Genomic DNA, 20,471 nt, shown 5'->3' on the forward strand with positions numbered 1-20,471 from the left:
AGAGTCCTAAACTGACCCCTGAATGGAAAAGTAGGGGCAAATTACAGAGGTGCTTCTACTCACAAAGGGTGGAGAAACTTCTGCATGAGAAGAGGCTACAAAGTGTGGGCCTACCTACTCCACACCCATCTCTTCTGCGTGGCTTGGGAGGCAGGGCAACTTCAGCTGCTGAGTCATTCACAGGACCCCTGGCAGCTGGCTTTTAGCACTCTGAAATCTCACATCCCCCACAGCCTCCAGCAGAAAGAGTGCCAGAAGACGCACATTGAACCTTCTGGCTGTGCAATACTCAGCATGCCTTGGGGCAGGCAAGAACACAAACAGCACTGACTTTGTAAAAACTACCAATCACACCGCATAACCCCATTCATCTACAATAGACCTGCATTGCCAAGGTCACTCTAGGCGCCAGGTGGCCAGCTCTGCCCCCACAAGACGCAGAGTTTTTGTATAGCAGAGGACAACCGGGAGAGAGCTTGGTGGATTTAAGCAAGGCTGCCACTGGTTGTTTTTTGTTTGTTTGTTTTTTAGTTTTTGGGGGGACGTGTTTTTTGTTTTGCTTTTTGGGGGGGATTTGTTGCTTGTTTTGGTTGTTTTTGTTTTTGTTCTATTTTATTATCATTTTTAGTTTTTAATATAGGCATATATATATAGATGTATATATGTGGATATATATGTCCATATATATGGGTGTGTAGATATATATTATTTTTTCTCTCTTTCTTTCCTTCTTTTCTCTTTCTCCCTTCTTTTCTTCTTTCTTTTCACTGCTCTACTTTTCTCCTTTCCATTTTTCTGCAACATTTTTCTTTTGAGATGTTGCTATTTTGTTTCTCATGTTTATTCTATTTTTATTATATTATATTATGTTTTATTTTGTTTTGTTTTTTGTTCTTTGTTTTTGTTGTTTTTTTGTTTGTTTTCTTCTTTTGTATGTTTAATATTTCTGTACATGTTGAGTGTAGGTTGTTGGTTGTTTTTTTACATGTGAGAGTACCTAGTTTCCTTTGGTGGCTGTTGTGGTTGTGCTTGTTGATCTGTTGTGCTCTAAAATCACTCTGCAGCAGAGCTCAGCCAAAGAGGCACAAGAATCATCACACCCAGAGACCAACTTTAGATAAAACCAGAGCATCATGGGGTTTGACCTACAAGAGTCACACTCAAAGGGAAATCATTACCAGCACAAGAGCCCACAAGGGCCAAGCCTCATTGGAGGGGTCAACCCTCACACAGCAGCTCAAAAACTTTGGACACAGCTAATCTTCACAGCTAGTCAGCTTGGGAGTCAATCCCACCTACTGACAAGCCAAAAGCAATTAAACTTCAACTTCAACAGAAGACACACAACACAAGGAACAACTCTGGTACACACACTGAGGAGAATAAGGAGACTGAGTAATTCAAATATAAAGTACACATACCGCATAAGTCCACCCAGAAAAAACTGAGAGACCTAGGGGATCTACCTATTACATCAAAGCAAGCACAAAGAGTAAGCCAGAATGCAGAAACAAAAAAACACATCCCAAATAAAAAAACAAAAGAAACATCCTGAATCAGTGGAGCTAGAGGAAATGGAGGTAAACAACCTATCAGAGACAGAGTTCAGAACACTAATTATTAGAATGTTCAAGGAAATTAATAAAAATATAAAGAAGGATAGAGAAATCATGAAAAACAACCAGCTAGAACTACACAATACAATTACTGAATTAAATAACAGACTCGATGGAATTACTAGCAGATTGGATGAAGCAGAGGATTGAATCAATGACTTCGAAGATAAGATAGCAGAGATCATCCAAGTAGAACAACAAAAAGAAAAAAGAATAAAAAACATTGAAACTAGTTTAAAAGAGCTGGGCGACAATATGAAGCACAACAACATGCGCATCATAGGAATTCCAGAAAGAGAAGAGAAGGAGCAAGGGATTGAGAACATATTTGAGGTAATAATGTCTGAAAACTTTCTTAACCTGGCAAAGGAAATTGACATACAAACCCAGAAAGTGCAGATAGTTCCAACCAAGATGATCCCAAACAGGCCCACATCAAGCCACATTATAGTGAAAATGGCAAGGGTTAAAGACAAAGACAGAATCCTAAAGGCAGCAAGGGAGAGGCAGCAAGTTGCTTACAATGGCATTCCCATAAGAATATCAGCTGACTTTTCTACAGAAATTTGGCAGGCCAGATGGGAGTGGCAGGAGGTTTTCAAATGATGACAAACAAAAGCTTACAACCTAGATTGTTTTATCCAGCAAGGTTATCATTTAAAATTGGAGGAGAGATAAAGAGCTTTCCAGAAAAGAATAAGCTAAAGGAATTCATTACCACCAAGGCAGCATTCCAAGAAACGTTAAAAGGGCTTCTTTGAGCAGAAGAAAAAGAAAAACAACCTAACTAATGAAGACCAGGAACACAAATAACAAAATGGCAATAACTACACAGCTACCAATAATCACATTAAATGCAAATAGATTGAGGGCCGGGCCAAGTGGCTCAGCTGGTTGAGAGCTCTCTTGGGAGCACCAGCTCTGAGCAGCAGGGCTGCAGTTTGGATCCCACATTGAGGGCCAGTGACACTCGCCCTCTACTGCTGGGATGATGGACAACAGTTCAACCTGGAGCTGGGCTGCTGTGAGTTGCCGGTGACAGCGAGGGCTGCAGCAGGGCTGCAGTGGGCTGCTGTGAGCTACGTGAGTGGCCGGCAGCCAGTGAGCTGCCGGGAGCCGCTGTGAGCGGCCAACCAATGACCGGCGACTGATTGCCTCAGCCGGGAAGAGCACAATGATAATACCAATATGGGCTGGTGGGGCGACGTCCTCCACGGCTGGACTGAGGAGCAAGGGGACAGCAACTTGTCTGTTTCCCTTCCCTGATTCCCCAGCGGTGTTCCCCTCCCCCCAACTCCCCAATAAAATTTTTTGGGGAAAAAAGACATAGGGTGGCTAAATGGATAAGAAAGCAAGACCCTTACATATGCTGTATACAAGAGACTCACCTCAGATCAAAAGACACATACAGATTGAAAGTAAAAGAATGGAGTAAAATATTTCATGGAAATGGAACTGAGTAAAAAGCTGGAGTAGTTATACTTACATTAGATAAAATAGACTTTAAATTGAAAAATACAATAAAGGACAAAGACGGGCACTTCATAATAATAAAGGGATCGATCCAACAAGAAGACATAATCCTAGTAAACATCTATGCACCTAACATAGGAGCCCCTAAATATATAAAACATATTTTGACAGACATAAAGACAGTGATCAACAGTAACACTATCATAGTAGGGAACTTCAATACCCTGCTGTCACCAATGGACAACACCACCACACATAAAATTACTGTGGAAACAGTGACGTTAAATGACACATTAGACCAGTTGTATTTAACTAATATTTTCAGAACATTTCACTCCAAATGTACAGAATATTCATTTTTTTCAAGTGCACATGGAACATTTTCCAAGATACACCAAAGGTTAGGCCACAAAACAAGTCTCAACAAACTTAAGAAGATTGAAATTATATCAAGCATCTTTTCTGACCACAGGGCTATAAAACTAGAAGTCAACTATAAGAAGAAACCCGGAAAGCACACAAATACATGGAGGCTGAATAATATGCTACTAAATAGCAAATGGGTCAATAATGAGATCAAGGAGGAAATCAAAAGATACCTCAAGACAAATGAAAATAAAAACACCATGACCCAAAATCTATGGAATGCAGCAAAAGCAGTCCTAAGAGGGAAGTTCATAACAGTGCAAGTCTATCTAAAGAAACAAGAAAAAAACTCAAATCAACAGGTTATCCTTACACATCAGGGAACTGGAAAAAGAACAGCAAAATAAGCCCAAGCAAGTACAAGAAAGGAGATAATAAAGACCAGTGTGGAAATGAATGATATAGAGACCAGAAAACAATACAAAACATCAACAAAACCAAGAGCTGGTTTTTTGAGAAGATAAACAAAATTGACAAACCTTTAGCCAAACTCATTAAAAAAGAGAGAACTCAGATTAGTAAAATCAGGAATGAAAGAGGTGAAGTGACAACAGACACCACAGAAATATAAAAAATATTAAGAAATTACTATCAGCAACTATATGCCAACAAATTTGACAATCTGGAAGAAATGGATAATTATCTAGAAGCATACAACCTTCCTCAAGAGGAAACAAAACACCTGAATAGACTGATTACTACCAAGGAAATTAAATCAAACTATTCCAAAAAATCTAGAAAAAAGGAAAGCTCCCAAAGTCTTTCTATGAAGCCACTATCACCCTGATTCCAAAACCAGACAAAGACAGTACAAAAAGGGGAAACTACAGGCTGATATTCCTGATGAACATAGATGCAAAAATCTTCAACAAAATATTAGCAAACAGAATTTAGCAATATATGAAGAAGATCATACACCATGATTAAGTGGGTTTCATCCCTAGTATGCAAGGTTGGTTCAATATCCGCAAATCAATTAATGCAATACACCACATCAACAAAATGAAAAATAAGAATCATATGGTCATATCAATAGATGCAGAAAAAGCATTTGACAAAATACAGCAGCGATTTATGATAAAAACTCAGCAAAGTGGGAATAGAGGGATCATATTTCAACATAATAAAGGCCATATATGATAAACCCACCGCTAACATCATACTCAATGGAGAGAAGCTAAAACCATTCCCCTTAAGATCAGGAACAAGACAAAGCTGTCCACTTTTTCCACTTTTATTCAACACAGTTCTGGAAGTTATAGCCACAGCAATCAGACAAGAAAAAGAAATAAAAGGCATCTAAATCAATAAGGAGGAATTACAATTGTCATTATATGTAGTTGACATGATACTAAATATAGAGAACCCCAAAGACTCCTTCAAAAAACCATTGGAACTGATAGACGAATTCAGTAAGGTAGGAGGATACAAAATTAATAGTCAGAAATCAGTTGCATTTGTATATAAAAATAATAAACTATCAGAAGGAGAAATTAAGAAAACAGTTTCATTTACAATTGCTTCAAGAAGTATAAAATATTTAAGAATAAATTTAACCAAAGAAGTAAAAGACCTGTACTCAGAAAATTATAAGACACTGAAGGAAGAAATAAAAGAAGACACAAATAAATGGAAACAACTATCATGCTCATGGATAGAAAGAATTAATACAGTTAAAATGTCCATACTGCCTAAAGCAATATATAGATTTAATGCAATTCCTATCAAACTACTCAGGGCGTTTTTCACAGAAAAAAATATATAATCCTAAAATTTATATGGAACCATGAAAGACCCGAATAACCACAGCAATCCTGAGAAATAAGAACAAAGTTGGGGTATCATGCTACCAGACATCAAAACGTACTACAAGACTATAGTAATCAAAACAGTATGGTACTGGCATAAAAACAGGCACATAGATCAATGGAACAGAAAAGAGAGCCCAGAATTAAATCCATGCATATACAGGCCATTAGTCTATGACAATGGAAGCAAGAATTTACATTGGAATAAAGATAGTCTGTTTAATAAATGGTGCTGGGAAAATTGGACTGACACATGCAAAAAAATGAAACTAGACCACCTCCTTATGCCATATACAAGAACAAATTCAAATGGGTTAAAGACTTAAATGTAAAACTGAAACTATAAAAATCCTAGAAGAAATATAGGGAGTAAATTTGCAGACGTTACCTTGAGTAATATTTTTACTGATACATCCCTGTAGGCAAAAAAAGGAAAAGAAAAAATGAACATATGAGATTACATCAAACTTAAAATTTTTTCACAACAAAGGAAACCATCAATATAACAAAAAGGAAGCCTAATAAATGGGAGAAAATATTTGTTAATTATATATCTGATAAGGGGTTAATATCCAAAATTTATAAAACACTCATTCAACTCAACACCAAAAAAACAAACAACCCAATTAAAAAATGGACAGAGGATATGAAGAAACATTTCTCTAAAGAGGACATACAGATGGCCAACAGGCATATGAAAAAATGTTCAACCTCACTAATCATTAGGGAAATGCAAACAAGAACCATAATGAGATACCACCTTACACTGATCAGAATGGCTATCATCAATAAATCAACAAACAACAAGTGCTGGCAAGGTTGTGGGGAAAAGGTAACCCTGGTGCACTGTTGATGGGATTGCAGATTGGTGCAGCCACTATGGAAATCAGTATGGAGGTATCTCAAAAAACTGGAAATGGAACTACCTTATGACCCAGCAATTCCACTCTTAGGTATTTATCCAGAAAAACACAAGATATTTATTTGAGAAAATATATGCACCCCTACATTCATTGCAGTGCTATTTACAATAGACAAGACTTGGAAACAATTGAAATGCCATCAGTAGACGTCTGGATTAAGAAACTGTGGTACATTTACACAATGGAGTATTACTCCGCATAAAGAAGAATGAAATTGTATCATTTGCAACGATATGGGTGGACATTATGCTAAGTGAAATAAATCAGAGAAAGACAAATACCATATGATCTCACTTATATGTGGCATCCAAAGAACTTAATTGTTGGGAGCCAATTGAGGACAGTTGGGGATACTGAGGCTGTGGCAAACTGCTACATGTCTCTATACAGGACCCTATGCCTAAGGAAGCAGCTGGATAAGAGAGTCTGCTTAGTAACTGCATATGCAAGGCCTGGACACTCCCAAAAGTATCCATTCCCACAGCAAGCCAACCGCAGAGCCCATCATAAGGCTTGTTTACAGTTTCACTATGGACTCATTGCTTAGGGGATTTCAGGCCTCCCAAAATATCTGGCCCTAATTCCTGATATCTATATGCCTACACACCCAAAGCCCCCTGCTGAAACCCCCTACCAAAATCCCCTGTGCATAGCTAGGGAAATTTCCCTGCAAAAGAGGAAGTTACTTTCTATATAACCAGTGTGTATCCAATAAACAGTGGCACTTTCTGCCACCCGCAGGAAAGTTTCCCTCCTGGTCCCAGCTTTTGTCTCTATTCCTTTATTTCTCATCTCCCACCCAATCCTCTCAGGGACCTTTTTGGTGAGCTCCTGGCTGACGAGCCAGGGGTGTTCGGTTGAGTGAGCTGGTCTCATTCACTTAATAAATGAGTAATGTAAACAGAAATAGACTCAGAGACACAGAGGAAAAACTGATGATTGCTGATGGGACAGGGGTGGGGATGAGGACAAAGGGGAAGGGATGAGAAAACATAAATCGGTAACTACAATATTGCCTCAGGGATAGAAAAGGCAGTTTGGGGAATATAATCAATAATGTTATAAATACTTTTTAGGGGGCCAGATGGTCTCATGTTATGTTAGAGAGACCATTTCATGGACTGTGTAGAGGCCTGACAACTGCACTGTACATCTGAAGCTGCCGTTGAACAATATTATGTCAACAATAATTTAATACATATATAGTCATGGGATTTGGAGTATAGTGTAGGAATGGAGTCAATGGAATTGTAATAGATATGTATGATATCGGGGTGGGGGAGCAGTGGATGGGGGAAGGAGGGCTGTCACTTTGTGAGTGGTGAAAAAGGTAACTACTGCATTGTTTTGTACACCTGAAACTACTACTAATAATAAAAAAGAAATCGCTTTTTATAACAATATTTTATGCCTATGACTCTCCAATAAATCTATTTCTACTTAGATTTTTTTTAAAGCAACCATACTTGTATACTAGAGCCATAAGTAAAAGATTTTCTACTACTAATCAACACTTTTTACACTGTGTTATATATTTGTTTGATTTTATTTTCATTTTAGTAAATACTTATTGAGTGTCAATTCTGTGCTAGCCTTTGTTCTAAATGTTGAGGATACAGCAACTAACAAGATGGTCAATGTACCTGATCTCAAGTTCACATTCTAGTTGAGAAAAATATACAACAAGCAGACAAAATTTTTAAATTAATAGAACTTTAATCAGAGTAAAGTCTATGAAGACAACCTCACAGAAAGATAGGATCAATAGCGATAGGACTCCACAACATAGCCAATGGTAAGAGAGGGCTATTTCTTACGATCTTTGTCCTTTTTTATATTGGTGCAAACCTGAGTCTGCAATATTTCAGAGCCAGCCTTCATTTTATAAAAACTTATAATTTTATCTTCCAATTGTCTTTTCTCCTCCTCAAGTTTTATTGTCTCCTCTTGTTGGGCCCTTTTAAGATGCTCAAACTTGTCCTGTAGCTGTGAAACAAATATGCAGTCATGACTCAAAACACATTATGGTGGCACATCTCCAGGAATGTGCTTGTCTTTTTTCCTGGTTATCAAACGTATATTAATCATCAGAGTAGTGCTTGATCTTAATAACAATTTTTTGTACTATTAATGCTTCCCTCTTTTGCAACCCCAACATTCTTTTTTAATATTAATTTTAAAATTTATGTTTAATCATTTTATGTTTTCATCAATTGAATTTTAAGTGACTGGATCAAATCAAATGTAATAAAATCCACAAGTATAAACAGTTCTCAATTTTCAAAATACTTTGCTTTTTCTAATGAGGTATATTTTTTCACTCTATATTTCCCAACAAATCTCTTCAAATAAGATTTGACAGATTCATGCTTACTAAATATATGTACATGAAACTATAACATGGATTTTGAAACACTTCTTGAGACTTTAATTGGTAAAGACCTTTTGAAAGAAAGTCATAATTTTTCTGTTAGGTGAAATTAGCATAATTACAGAAAGAAAAATCTTCAAGGACACAACTTAGTTAATTTTTATTTACTTGTCAGGTCTTATTTAATCTGTGGGATTTACAATAAATCAAATTAGCCATATAAAACAGATGATATCACCTTAGATTCCATTAAAGATAGGCTTGGGTCTTTAATATGTCTTTATTCAACAACTTAAAGACTGCTTGAATGCATCAGAGGAGGTAGGCATTTTAAAGCTATCACATTTATGGCATAAAACTATAGAGGACAAGCTTATTTACTGTTTAACCTTTTTGAAAAACAAATAGGCTAGAGGATTCCAATGCCATAATATTAATCAGCTGGTGTATATGGTGGCAAAAAACACAAACACAGTGTTAAACTCTAAGTGTCCATTCAAATTATTCAGTGATCTTGCAAATCTCCCAATGTTTAGGCTGCACATAGATTAATTACATCAGACTATCTGGAGCTGAAACTCAGGCATCCACACTTTACAAAAAAATTCCCAGGTAATTTTAGTGAGCAGCAAATGTTGAGATCTGTGCTTCTAAATAAAGAATTTTTCTTTTTTGTCTCCTGGAAAAAGATAACTATTGGAATTACAAATATCAGCCTTGAAAAGCAAATAAGCATATAGATACAATGGCAAGAAGAATGATTGGAAATGCTGGGGATATGAGAATGTGGTATCTGTAAGTGACAGCAAAAATCATTAAGAAAATGTTTAACATAAAGATGGGAGGGTGATAGTGGAAATCAGAGACAACTAAACTTCATGTTAATATTTAAGTATTTTAAATATCAACTACTCTGGTGAAAAGCTTGAAGTTTTTCCCCAACTCAGGTATAAGTCAAGGATGTGCCCTCTCTCTACTCCTTTTCAACATTGTACTGGAAGTTTTTGTTAACACAATAAAGCAACAGAAGGGCATAAAAGGTATACTTATTGGGAAGGAAGACATAAAACTGTCTTTTTTACAGATAAACATGATCATCAACATAAAACAATCTTAAAGAATTGACAAAAAACCTCCTGGAACTAATAAGAGATTATAGCAAGCTTGCAGGATGCAAGGTTAATATGCAAAGATTAATTACTTCTCTATATATCATTAATGAACAGTAGAATTTGAAATTAAAAACAATACCAATTGTATTAGCAGCCCGAAAAATGAGATACCTTAGTATAAACCTAACAAAACATATACAAGATTCATAAGAGGAAAACTATAAAACTTTGATTTAAAAAAATCAGAGAAGAACTATGGAGAGACAGTTCATGTTCATGGATAAAAAAGACTCAATATTGTGAAGATGTCAATTCTTCACACATAATCTAGAGATTCAATGCAATACAGATCTCAATCCCAGAAAGTTATTTTATAGATATGGACAAGCTGATTCTAAAGTTTATATGGCAAAACAAAAGGTCCAGAATATCCACCACAATATTGAACAAGAAGAAGTTTGAGGACTGATGTCACCCAACTTTAAGACTGACTATAGTAATCAAAACAATGTGATATTGGTAAAAGAATAGAAAAATAGATCTATGCAACAAAATAGCCTAGAAATAGATGCACATATACATGGTCAATTGACTAAGAAGTGAGGGTCATCACTGGAATAAAAATAATCAATTCAACAAGTGGTGCGGGGACAACTGAACATACACATGCAAAAATATGAATATAGACACAGACTTACACTCTTCATAAAAACTGACTCAAATGGATCAAAGGCCAAAATGTAAAATGCAATCCATGAAAGAAATAATTGATATGCAGGGATTTGTAAAATCAATTTTTTTCTACAGAAAAAAATGTTATTAGTAAAGAAGAACAGACTGGCAGAAAATATTTGTAAAAGACAAATATGACATAAGAATGTTATGCAAAATACACAAAGAACTCTTAAAATTCAGCAATAAGGAAACAACAACCTGATTAAAAATGGACTAAATTTTTAGCAGACACCTCCCCAAAGAAGATAGACAAATGGCAAATAAGCACACAAAAATCTATCCCATCAGGAAAAAGCAAATTCATATAACAATGAGATACCATGACACAACCACTAGACTGGCCAAAATTCAGAACACAAACAACAACAAATGTTGGTGAGAATGTGGAGCAATAGGAACTCTCAAACAATTGTTGGTGAGAATGTAATATAGTATTTGAAAAAGAGTTTATAAGAAAAATACATTTAATCCTATTAATTTATTTTAGCTTTTACTTCCCTTACTTTGAGGTCAAATTCATAAAATCCTCTTTGAACCCAAGGCCTATAAGTTTACTACCTATGTTATCTTCTATGCAGTTTATTGTTTCAGGTCTTATGTTTAGGTCTTTGATCCACTTTGAGTTAATTTTGGTACATGGTGCAGTCAATATGGAAAGCAGTATGGAGGTTCCTCAAAAACCACAAATAGAATTACAATATGACCCAGCAATCACTCATTGAGTATATAACCCCAAATTCTGCAAATATGTATCCATAAAGATATGTGTTCTGAAGTTCATTGTAGCTTTATTTATGGTGGCCAAGACATAGAAGTAACCAAAGTGTCCTTCAATAGATGATTGGATAAAGAAGATGTGGTATATATACACAATGCAATACTATTCTGTCATAAGAAAAGATGAAATAGTGCCATTTGAACAATATGGATGCATTTTGAGATAATTATCCTGACCAAAATAAGTCAGACAGAAAAACTGGAGAACCACATGATTTCACAGATATGTAAGATACAAAATTAAAAGCAACAAAAGAACAAGACAAACAAATGAAAAACAAATACTCATAGACATATACAATAGTTTAGTGGTTACAAGAGGGTAAGTGGGAAGAGGGGTGGTAGATGAGGGTAAATGTGATCAAATATATGCTGATGAAAGGAAAACTGACTCTGGGTGGTGAACACACAATGTGATAGATAGATGATGTATTACAAAATTATACACTTGAAACATGCAATTTTATTAACAATTGTCACCTCAATGAACTTTAATTTAAAAAATGAAAAAAAGAGAAAAGAAGAAAAAGACAACTTGCTACTGCAACTCAAAAATCAACTCACAGCACAAGTAAGGATAACTTGTGACTAAATAAATAAATAAATACATAAATACATAAATAGAGTGGAGACAGTAAAGGTCTAAACCTGCAAATGAGAATAGAGATAAGAAACATACTGAAGAAAAAAGACTACTGTATCTATGTAACTTTCTTTTAATTAAATTTAACAGTAACAGGTAAAAAAAATTTCAGAACTGGAATAAATAACTTAAAAAAAGAAGAAACAGAGCAAAAAAAACATAGAATACCACCACACTGAAATAAGAGACAACAACAAAAAGGTAAAAAAACAATCAAGACACCATCTTACCAGAAAACAAAGATAGGATGGTAGGAAATCTTCATACATCAATAATCATCCTAAATGTAAATGGACTGAACTCACTAATAAAAAGGCACAGGGTAGCTAGCACATTGGACCAAAAAACTAAATCCAACTATATGTTGCCTCCAAGAGACACATGTCAGCTACAAGGACAAATATAGGCTCAAAGTGAAATGGTGGAAATTGACACTCCAAGCAATTGGTATTCAGAGACAATCAAGTGTAGCCAAACTTATATCAGATGAAACAGACTTCAGGATAAAAAAGGTAGCAAGAGACAACGATGGACATTTCATAATGATAAAGGGGAGTATACAACAAGAAGACATAGCAGTCATCAATATTTATGCCCCCAATCAGGGAGCACCAAAATATAAGAGCCAACTACTAACAGAACTAAAGAGAGAAATTGACCAAAACTCACGTATAGCAAGGGACCTAAATACATCATTGACAGCTATAGATAGATCATCCAAACAGCAAATAAATAAAGAAATATCAGCCCTAAATGACACATTAGAGGAAATGGACATAATTGACGTTTACAGAGCACTTCATCCTAGAACATCAGATTATACACTCTTTTCTAGTGTACTTGAAACACTCTCAAGGATAGACCATATATTGCATAAACCTAGCCTCAGCAAATTTTTAAAAAAATGAATTCATACCAAGCTATTCCTTGATCACAAGTTTTTGAAATTGGATATCAACTGCAAAAGGAAAGCAAGAATAACCACAAATATGTGCAAATTAAATACATGTTTTAAAGAACAATTGAGTCAAAGAAGAAATAAGAGAGATCAAAAGATATGTAGAAACAAATGAAAATGAAAATACATACTATCAAAACTTTGGGAAGTAGTGAGAAAAGTAATAAGAGGGAAATTTATATTATTACAGGCCTTTCTCAACAAACAAGAAAAATCCCAGATGAATAACCTCACATTACAACTTAAAGAACTAGAAGAAAAACAAATGAAACCCAAAGTCGGCAGAAGGAAGGAAATAATAAAATTCAGAGCAGCACTAAACTAAATAGAGAACAAAAAGACAATAGAAAAAGTTGATGCAACAAAGAGATCATGCTTTGAAATGATTAATAAAATTGACAGACACTTGGCCATACTCACTAAGATAAAAAGAGAAAAGACACAAACAAACAAAATCAGAAATGAAAGAGAGGAAGTTACCACGGTTGCCACAGAAATACAAAGGCTCATCAAAGAATACTATATGCCACCAAATTCTATAACATAGAAGAAATTGACAAGTTCTTAGAAACATATGGCCTTCCTAGGCTGAATCATGAAGAACTGGAAAATCTAAATAGGCTTATCAACACTAAGAAAATTGAATCAGCAATCTAAAACCTTCCCAAAAGCAAAAGTCCAGGAATAGATGACTTTACTACTGAATTCTACCAAACATTCAAAGAGGATCTAATACCGGTCCCACTCAAACTCTTCCAAAAAATTAAAGACACAATAATTCCCAACTCATTTTATGAGGCCGACATGACCCTGATACCAAAACTTGTTAAGAACAATAAAAAAAAGAAAATTACAGACCAATATCTCTGATGAGTACAGAAGCAAAAATTCAAAACAAAATTGTAGCCGTAGACTAAAGTGTTGAGAGAAAATAAACACCAACATGAAATCCTGTACCCTGTAAAATTATCCTTGAAAAGTGATGGAAAGATGACTTTCTAAAACAAGCAGAAACTGAGTAACTTTGTTGCCAGATCCGCCTTGCAAAAGAAGTTTAAAGTCCTTTATAGAAAAGGAAAATAATATAGCATAAATACTTACATCTTCATAAAGAAAGAGCACTGAAGAAGGAATAAGAGGTTAAATAAAAACTTTTACTTTTCTTAAAAAAAATTGTAGCAAGTTGAATACAACAATACATTAAAAGGTTTATATAGCACGACCAAGTGGGGTTCATCCCAGGGGCAAAAGGATGGTTCAACATATGCAGATCGATCAATGTGATACACCACATAAAAAAAATAAAGGACAAAAATTATATGATTATATTATTAGATGCAAAAAAAGCATTGGATAAGATAAAACATCCATTTAGGATTAAAACACTTAATAAAATGGGTATAGAAGGAAAATACCTTAATAGAATAAAGGCTATATATGACAAATCCTCAGCTAATATCATAAATAATGGTAAAAAACTGAAGCCCTTGCTCTACATTCAGGAACATGACAGGGCTGTCCCCTATCGCCTCTGCTTTTCAACGTAGTATTGGAAGTCCTAGCCAGAGCAATTAAGCAAGAGAAAAGAATAAAAGGCATCCAAATAGGGGAAGAAAAAGTTAAATTGTCACTTTTTGCAGAGGACATGCTGATATATGTAGAAAATCCTAAAGACTCCACCAAAAAGTTAATAGAAATAATAGGCGAATACAGTAAAGTTGCCTGCAACTCAATCAGCATACAAAAATCAGTTGCATTCCTATATACTAGCAATGAAATCACAGAAAAAAATAAAACACCAATTTTTTTGCAATTGCAATGAAAAGAATAAAATACCTAGAAAGAAACTTATCAAAAAATGTGAATGACTTATACACTGAAAAGTATAAGACATTATTATTATTTTTATTCAAAGTTTATTGGGGTGACAATGGTTAGTAAAGGTAGATAGGTTTCAAGTGTACAATTCTGTAATACATCTTCTATACATCACATTGTGTGTTCATCACCCAGAATCGATTATTTTTCCATCACCATATATTTGTTCCCACTTGCCCTCTTCTACTATCCCCTCTCCCCCCTTACCCACTGGTAACCACTAAACTATTGTCTATGTCTATTGCTTTTTTGTTTCTTTGTTTGTTTATCTTGCTGCTTGGTTGCTTTCACTTTTATATCCCACTTATCAGTGAAATCATATGGTTCTCGACATTTTCTGTTTGACTTATTTTGCTTCGCATAATAATCTCAAGATACTTAGCATTATAATCTCAAGATGCATCCATGTTGTTGCAAGTGGCACTATTTCATCTTTTCTTCTGGAAGAACAGTGTTCCATTGTGTGTATATACAGCAACTTCTTTACCCAATTATCTATCGAAAGACACTTTGGTTATTTCCATGTCTTGGCCACTATAAATAAAGCTGCAATGAACATCAGAGTACACATATCTTTACAGATAAATGTTTTCAGATTTTGGATAGATACCGAAGAGAGGGATTGCTGGTTCTTATGGTAATTCTATTTTTAATTTTTTGAGGAACCTCCCGCTACATTCCATAGAGGCTGCACCAGTCTACATTCCCACCAACAGTGTATGAGGGTTCCTTTTTCTCCACACATCTTTAACACTTGCTATTACTTGTATTGTTGATGATAGCCATTCCAACTGGTGTGAGGTGATATCTCATTGTGGTTTTTATTTTCATTTCTCTCCTGATTAGTGATGTTGAGACATTATTAAAAGAAAGTAAAAAAGACACAAATAAATAAAACACATTCGATGTTCATGAATTGGAAGAATAAATATAGTTAAAATGGCAACATTACCCAAAGTAATATACAGATTTAAAGCAACCCCATCAAAATCCCAATGACATTTTTTTAAGGAAATAGAACAAAAAATCATCAGATTTGTATGAAACCACAAAAGACCCCAAATATCGAAAACAATCCTAAAAAAAAGAAGAATGCTGGAGGTATCACACTCCCTGGCATCAGCTTATACTACAGAGCAACAATAATCAAAACAGCATGGTATTGGCATAAAAACAGGCACACAGACCAAAGGAATAGAATTGAAAACCCAGAAAGAAACCCACATAAGTATAGTTAGATAATTTTCAACAAAGGAGCTAAAAAAATACAATGAGGAAAAGAAATCCTCTTCAATGAATGGCGCTGGGACAACTGTAAAGCTACGTGGAAAAGAATGAAACTAGATTGCTATCTCTCATCGTGTACCAAGAAACTAAAATTGGATCAAGGATATAAACATAAGACATGAAACAATAAACTGCATAGAGTAAAACATAGGTGCTAAACTTATGGACCTTGGGTTCAAAGAGGATTTTATAAATTTGACCTCAAAGGCAAGTAAAAGCTAAAATAAATGAAAGAGACTATATCCACTAAAAAGTGACTGCACAGCAAAGGAAACCATCGGCCAAATAAAGAGGCAACCAACCAAATGGGAGAAGATATTTGTTAATGCCTCCAATAAGGGGCTAATATCCAAAATATATAAGGAACTCATACAACTGAACAACAACAACAATAACAAGCTATCCAATAAAAAATGGGCACAGATCCTGAATAGGCATTTCTCCAAAGAGGACACACAGATGGCCAGTAGACACATAAATAAATGGTCAACATCACTAATCATCAGATAAATGCAAAGAAACCCACAATGAGATATCACCTCACAGAAGTTAGATTGGCTATCTTCAACAAGAGAAATAATAGCAAGTGTTGGAGAAGCTGTGGAGAAAAAGGAACACTCATATACTGTTGGTGGAAATGAAGATTGGTGCACCTGCTATGGAATGCAGTGTGGAGATTCCTCAAAAAATTAAGAATAGACTTATCATACAGCCCAGCATTCTATTCCCTGAGTATATATCCTCAAAAACTGAAAACGTTTATATGTAAAGGTATGTGTGCCCCGATGTTCATTGCAGCTTTATTCACAGTGTCTAAGACATGGAAACAACCAATGTGTCCTTCGATAGATGATTGGATAAAGAAGTTATGGTATATATACACAATGGAATACTATTCTGCCATATGAAACAATGAAATAGTGCCATTTGCAACAACATGGATGTGTCTTGAGATTATTATGCTAAGTGAAATGTCAGACAGAAAAAGTCGAGAACCATATGATTTCACTGATATGTGGTATATAAAACTGAAAACAACAAAAGAACAAGAAAAACACAGGAAGAAACAGAACTCATAGACACAGACAATAGTTTAGTGGTTACCAGAGGGTAAGGGGGGAGGGAGGTGGTAGATGAGGGTAAAAGGGGGTCAAATATATGGTGATGGAAAGAGAACTGACTCTGGGTGGTGAACTCACAATATGATATATAGTTGATGTATTACAGAATTTTACACCTCAAAATCTGTGTAGTTTTGCTAATAATTGTTACCCCAATAAACTTTAATTTTAAAAAAAGAAGGACCCAGTATTCCCACTTTGGAGTATTTATCCAAAAAAGCCCAAAACACTATTTCAAAGGGACATGTACATCCATATATCTATTGCAACATTATTTACAATAGATGGGATATGAAGGCCAACTGGGTGTCCATCAATGGATGAATGGATAAAGAAGATGCAATACATACATGCATACAGAGAGAGAGAGAGAGAGAGAGAGAGAGAGAGAGAGAGAGAGGAATATTACTTAGCCATAAAAAATGAAATTTGCCATTTGCGACAACATGGATAAACCTTGTGGGTATTGTGCTGAGTGGAGTAAGTCAGACAGAGAAAGGCAAATGCCATGTAATTTCATTTATATGTGGAATCTAAAGAACAAAATAAATAAATAAACAAAATAGTAACAAACTCATAGATACAGAGAACATTTTGATAGTTGCCAGCTGGGAGGAAGTTTGGAGGGATGGTTGAAAAAGGGGAAGGGATTAAGATGTACATATTGGTAGTTACAAAATAGTCATGAGGATGTAAAATATAGCATAAGGAATATAGTAAAGCAAAATTTACAATGTTTATAATATCAGTAAAGTCAATTTCATAATATTTTAATAATTATGTGTGGTATTAGATACGACATTTATTGGGATATTTCATAAGTTATATAAATGTCTAATCATGATGTTGCACACCTGAAAGTAATGTAATATTGTATGTATACTATAATTTAAAATTTTTTAAATTATTAAAAATATAAACTACTAAAAAAGTTTTAAAAAGCAGAATTTTCAAGTCCTTTAGAAAAAAAATACAGACTATAGTTTTTAAAAGTCTGTGTTCAAAACCTACATGGTAAATAGCTACTTTTGAAAAATGGCAATGAGTCTCCCAAAACATCAGCTAAATTATTGAGATTAAATACACTAAATAAATAGGACACCTAAAAATGAATACCAATTTTATCAAACTAGAAATACTTGCCTGTTTTTCAGCTTCTTTAAATGTTATTTCTTTGTCCTTTACTCGCTGCATAAACTTTTGTTTCAACTCTTCTTCTTCCCTCTGGCATTGATCATAGAACTCCTGTCTTTTGATTTCATAGATCTCTTGAAAACTAAAAGGGAATTTTATTACTATTATATTAAAATGCTAATATAAATAAACAAGTAAAAGTATATATTGGAGTGGCACATTGGTTAAGAGCTGGCTTGGGACACCAGAGGACCCCGGTTCAGATCCCACATATGATGGCCAGTGACACTGCCCTCTACAGCTAAGATGCTGAACAACAGCTCAACCTGGAGCTGGACTGCTATGAGTCACCAGCGACGGCATGGGCTGCAGCCCCTGCTGCAGTAGGTTGCCATGGGCTACTGTGTGTAGCCAGCAGCCAGCGTGAGCGGCCAGCAGCCGCAGTGAGTGGCTGTCCAGAAGCCAGCAACTGATCTGCCTTTCCCAGGAGGAGCGCAATGATGGTGCCAACTTGGGCCAGTGAAGCAACGTCCTCTACAACTAGACTGAAGAACGAAACGACAGCAACTTCTCTGTTCCCCTCCCCCCAATTCCCCTGCACTGTTCCCATCCCCCAATTCCCCAATAAAAATCTTTTTTAAAAAAGTATATATTGTATATTAAGTCCCATGTAAGTGCATTTGCCAGTAGTCTTCCATGTATAGAAGGGAAAATTTCTGTATCATGAGAAGTAAAAAATGAGGTAGATGCAATATTGAATATAAGAGTATATAGACAGCATATATAAAAAGTACTAGAATTTTGAAAAGTTATACCAGTGATTTCTGGTTCCCACAACTTTTTATTATATCACACTTCTTCACATTTTTTCACAATAAAACCAGGTATCTTTCAAAAGATAATTCATTTAAGATAGCCAATTCAATTTTGGTTGTCTTTAAAGTACTATAATATAATTAGATTATACTACACTGTCATGTTTTTGCAACACAAATCCTATTCATCTTCAATATATCTGCTTGTGAATACACCTGTTTTCCAACTATTTTCACTTGACTTCAATGATATCACACTGTTGCTTTTTCTCTTCCCTCCATCCAACTCTTAATATTCATTGCATCATTCTCAATATCCTTTGCCAATCTTTGCTAACATTTGTCAATTTCATTCCTAAATTTCTCTTTTGGACATACACATTAGCATATACATATTGGACACACATATTTCAGAATCTAAATGATTATTTGCATTATGTTGCTTCTAATAATGTTCTCCATCTAAGTTTGAAGATGATTAAAAAACATCATATTCAGGATAATCCAGGATATGAGAAGTACAGTTCTACAAATGATTGTATCTCATGATTGTAAGAACTTTACATCCATTAGTTTGCTCAAGAAAAATCTCTACTCACCTAACTGGCTGGTTGTCTGGACCTATATCAATAAAGCCAATTTTCTGCAGTTTGCAGCATCTATAACGTTCATAGTGCTGGGTGTGGGTTTGTTCTTTTAGGTCTTCCATATTTGTACAAAGAAGCATATCCCGGAGCTTAACAAAATCACAGTGATTTTCATTTTCCACTAGGTAGAGAAATAATAAAGCCATAGCACATTATCAATCCCTGACATTCAAGATGTTTTATTTAATAAATGCCTGCATGAAAAACATATTTAAAATGCCAACTAAGAGATCATTCTGATTAATATCTATCATTGCTTTAACCATGAAGCAATGAGGTCTGACGATTAAGTTAGCAAACTCATCCTATAAAAAGCACTACATACCTCATTGCTGAACATCACTAAGGTCACCTTTGAAGTACTCTCCTTGGAAGGTTCACACTGACACCAGTGCTGAGTCCATGCTTCAAAGCCATTTTGGAACTTTTTTTCTGGAATGACCATCAGAGTTGTCGTCATATTACCCTTGATGTCCTGAATGTCATCAAAATGTCTTGCTTTCAATATTTCTTTTATGTTCAGGTAAAGAAGGAAGTCGTTGGGGGCCAGATCAGGTGAGTAGGGAGGGTGCTCCAACACAGTTATTTGTTTACTGGCTAAAAACCCCCTCACAGACAGTGCTGTGTGAGGTGGTGCAGTGTTGTGATGCAAGAGCCATGAATTGTTGGTAAAAAATTTAGGTCATCTAACTTTTTCATGCAGCTTTTTCCACACTTCCTAACTTTGTTAACTGTTCAGTTGGTACA

General features: G+C 35.2%; 1 protein-coding gene across 1 annotated transcript; it reads right to left on the reverse strand.

The window, feature by feature from the left end:
- Nucleotides 1–8,052: 8,052 nt before the first annotated feature.
- LOC109378097 (septin-14-like) lies at nucleotides 8,053–19,845 on the reverse strand (the record flags this gene model as incomplete). Its single annotated transcript, XM_019634565.1, has 3 exons — nucleotides 8,053–8,232; nucleotides 18,272–18,404; nucleotides 19,677–19,845. Coding segments are annotated over 3 exons (482 nt in total), but the record flags the coding sequence as incomplete, so codon positions are not given.
- Between the last annotated feature and the right edge of the window lie 626 nt (nucleotides 19,846–20,471).

This window comes from Hipposideros armiger, unplaced genomic scaffold, assembly GCF_001890085.2.
Source record: "Hipposideros armiger isolate ML-2016 unplaced genomic scaffold, ASM189008v1 scaffold_1735, whole genome shotgun sequence".
In the NCBI taxonomy this organism is placed as follows: Eukaryota; Metazoa; Chordata; class Mammalia; order Chiroptera; family Hipposideridae; genus Hipposideros; species Hipposideros armiger.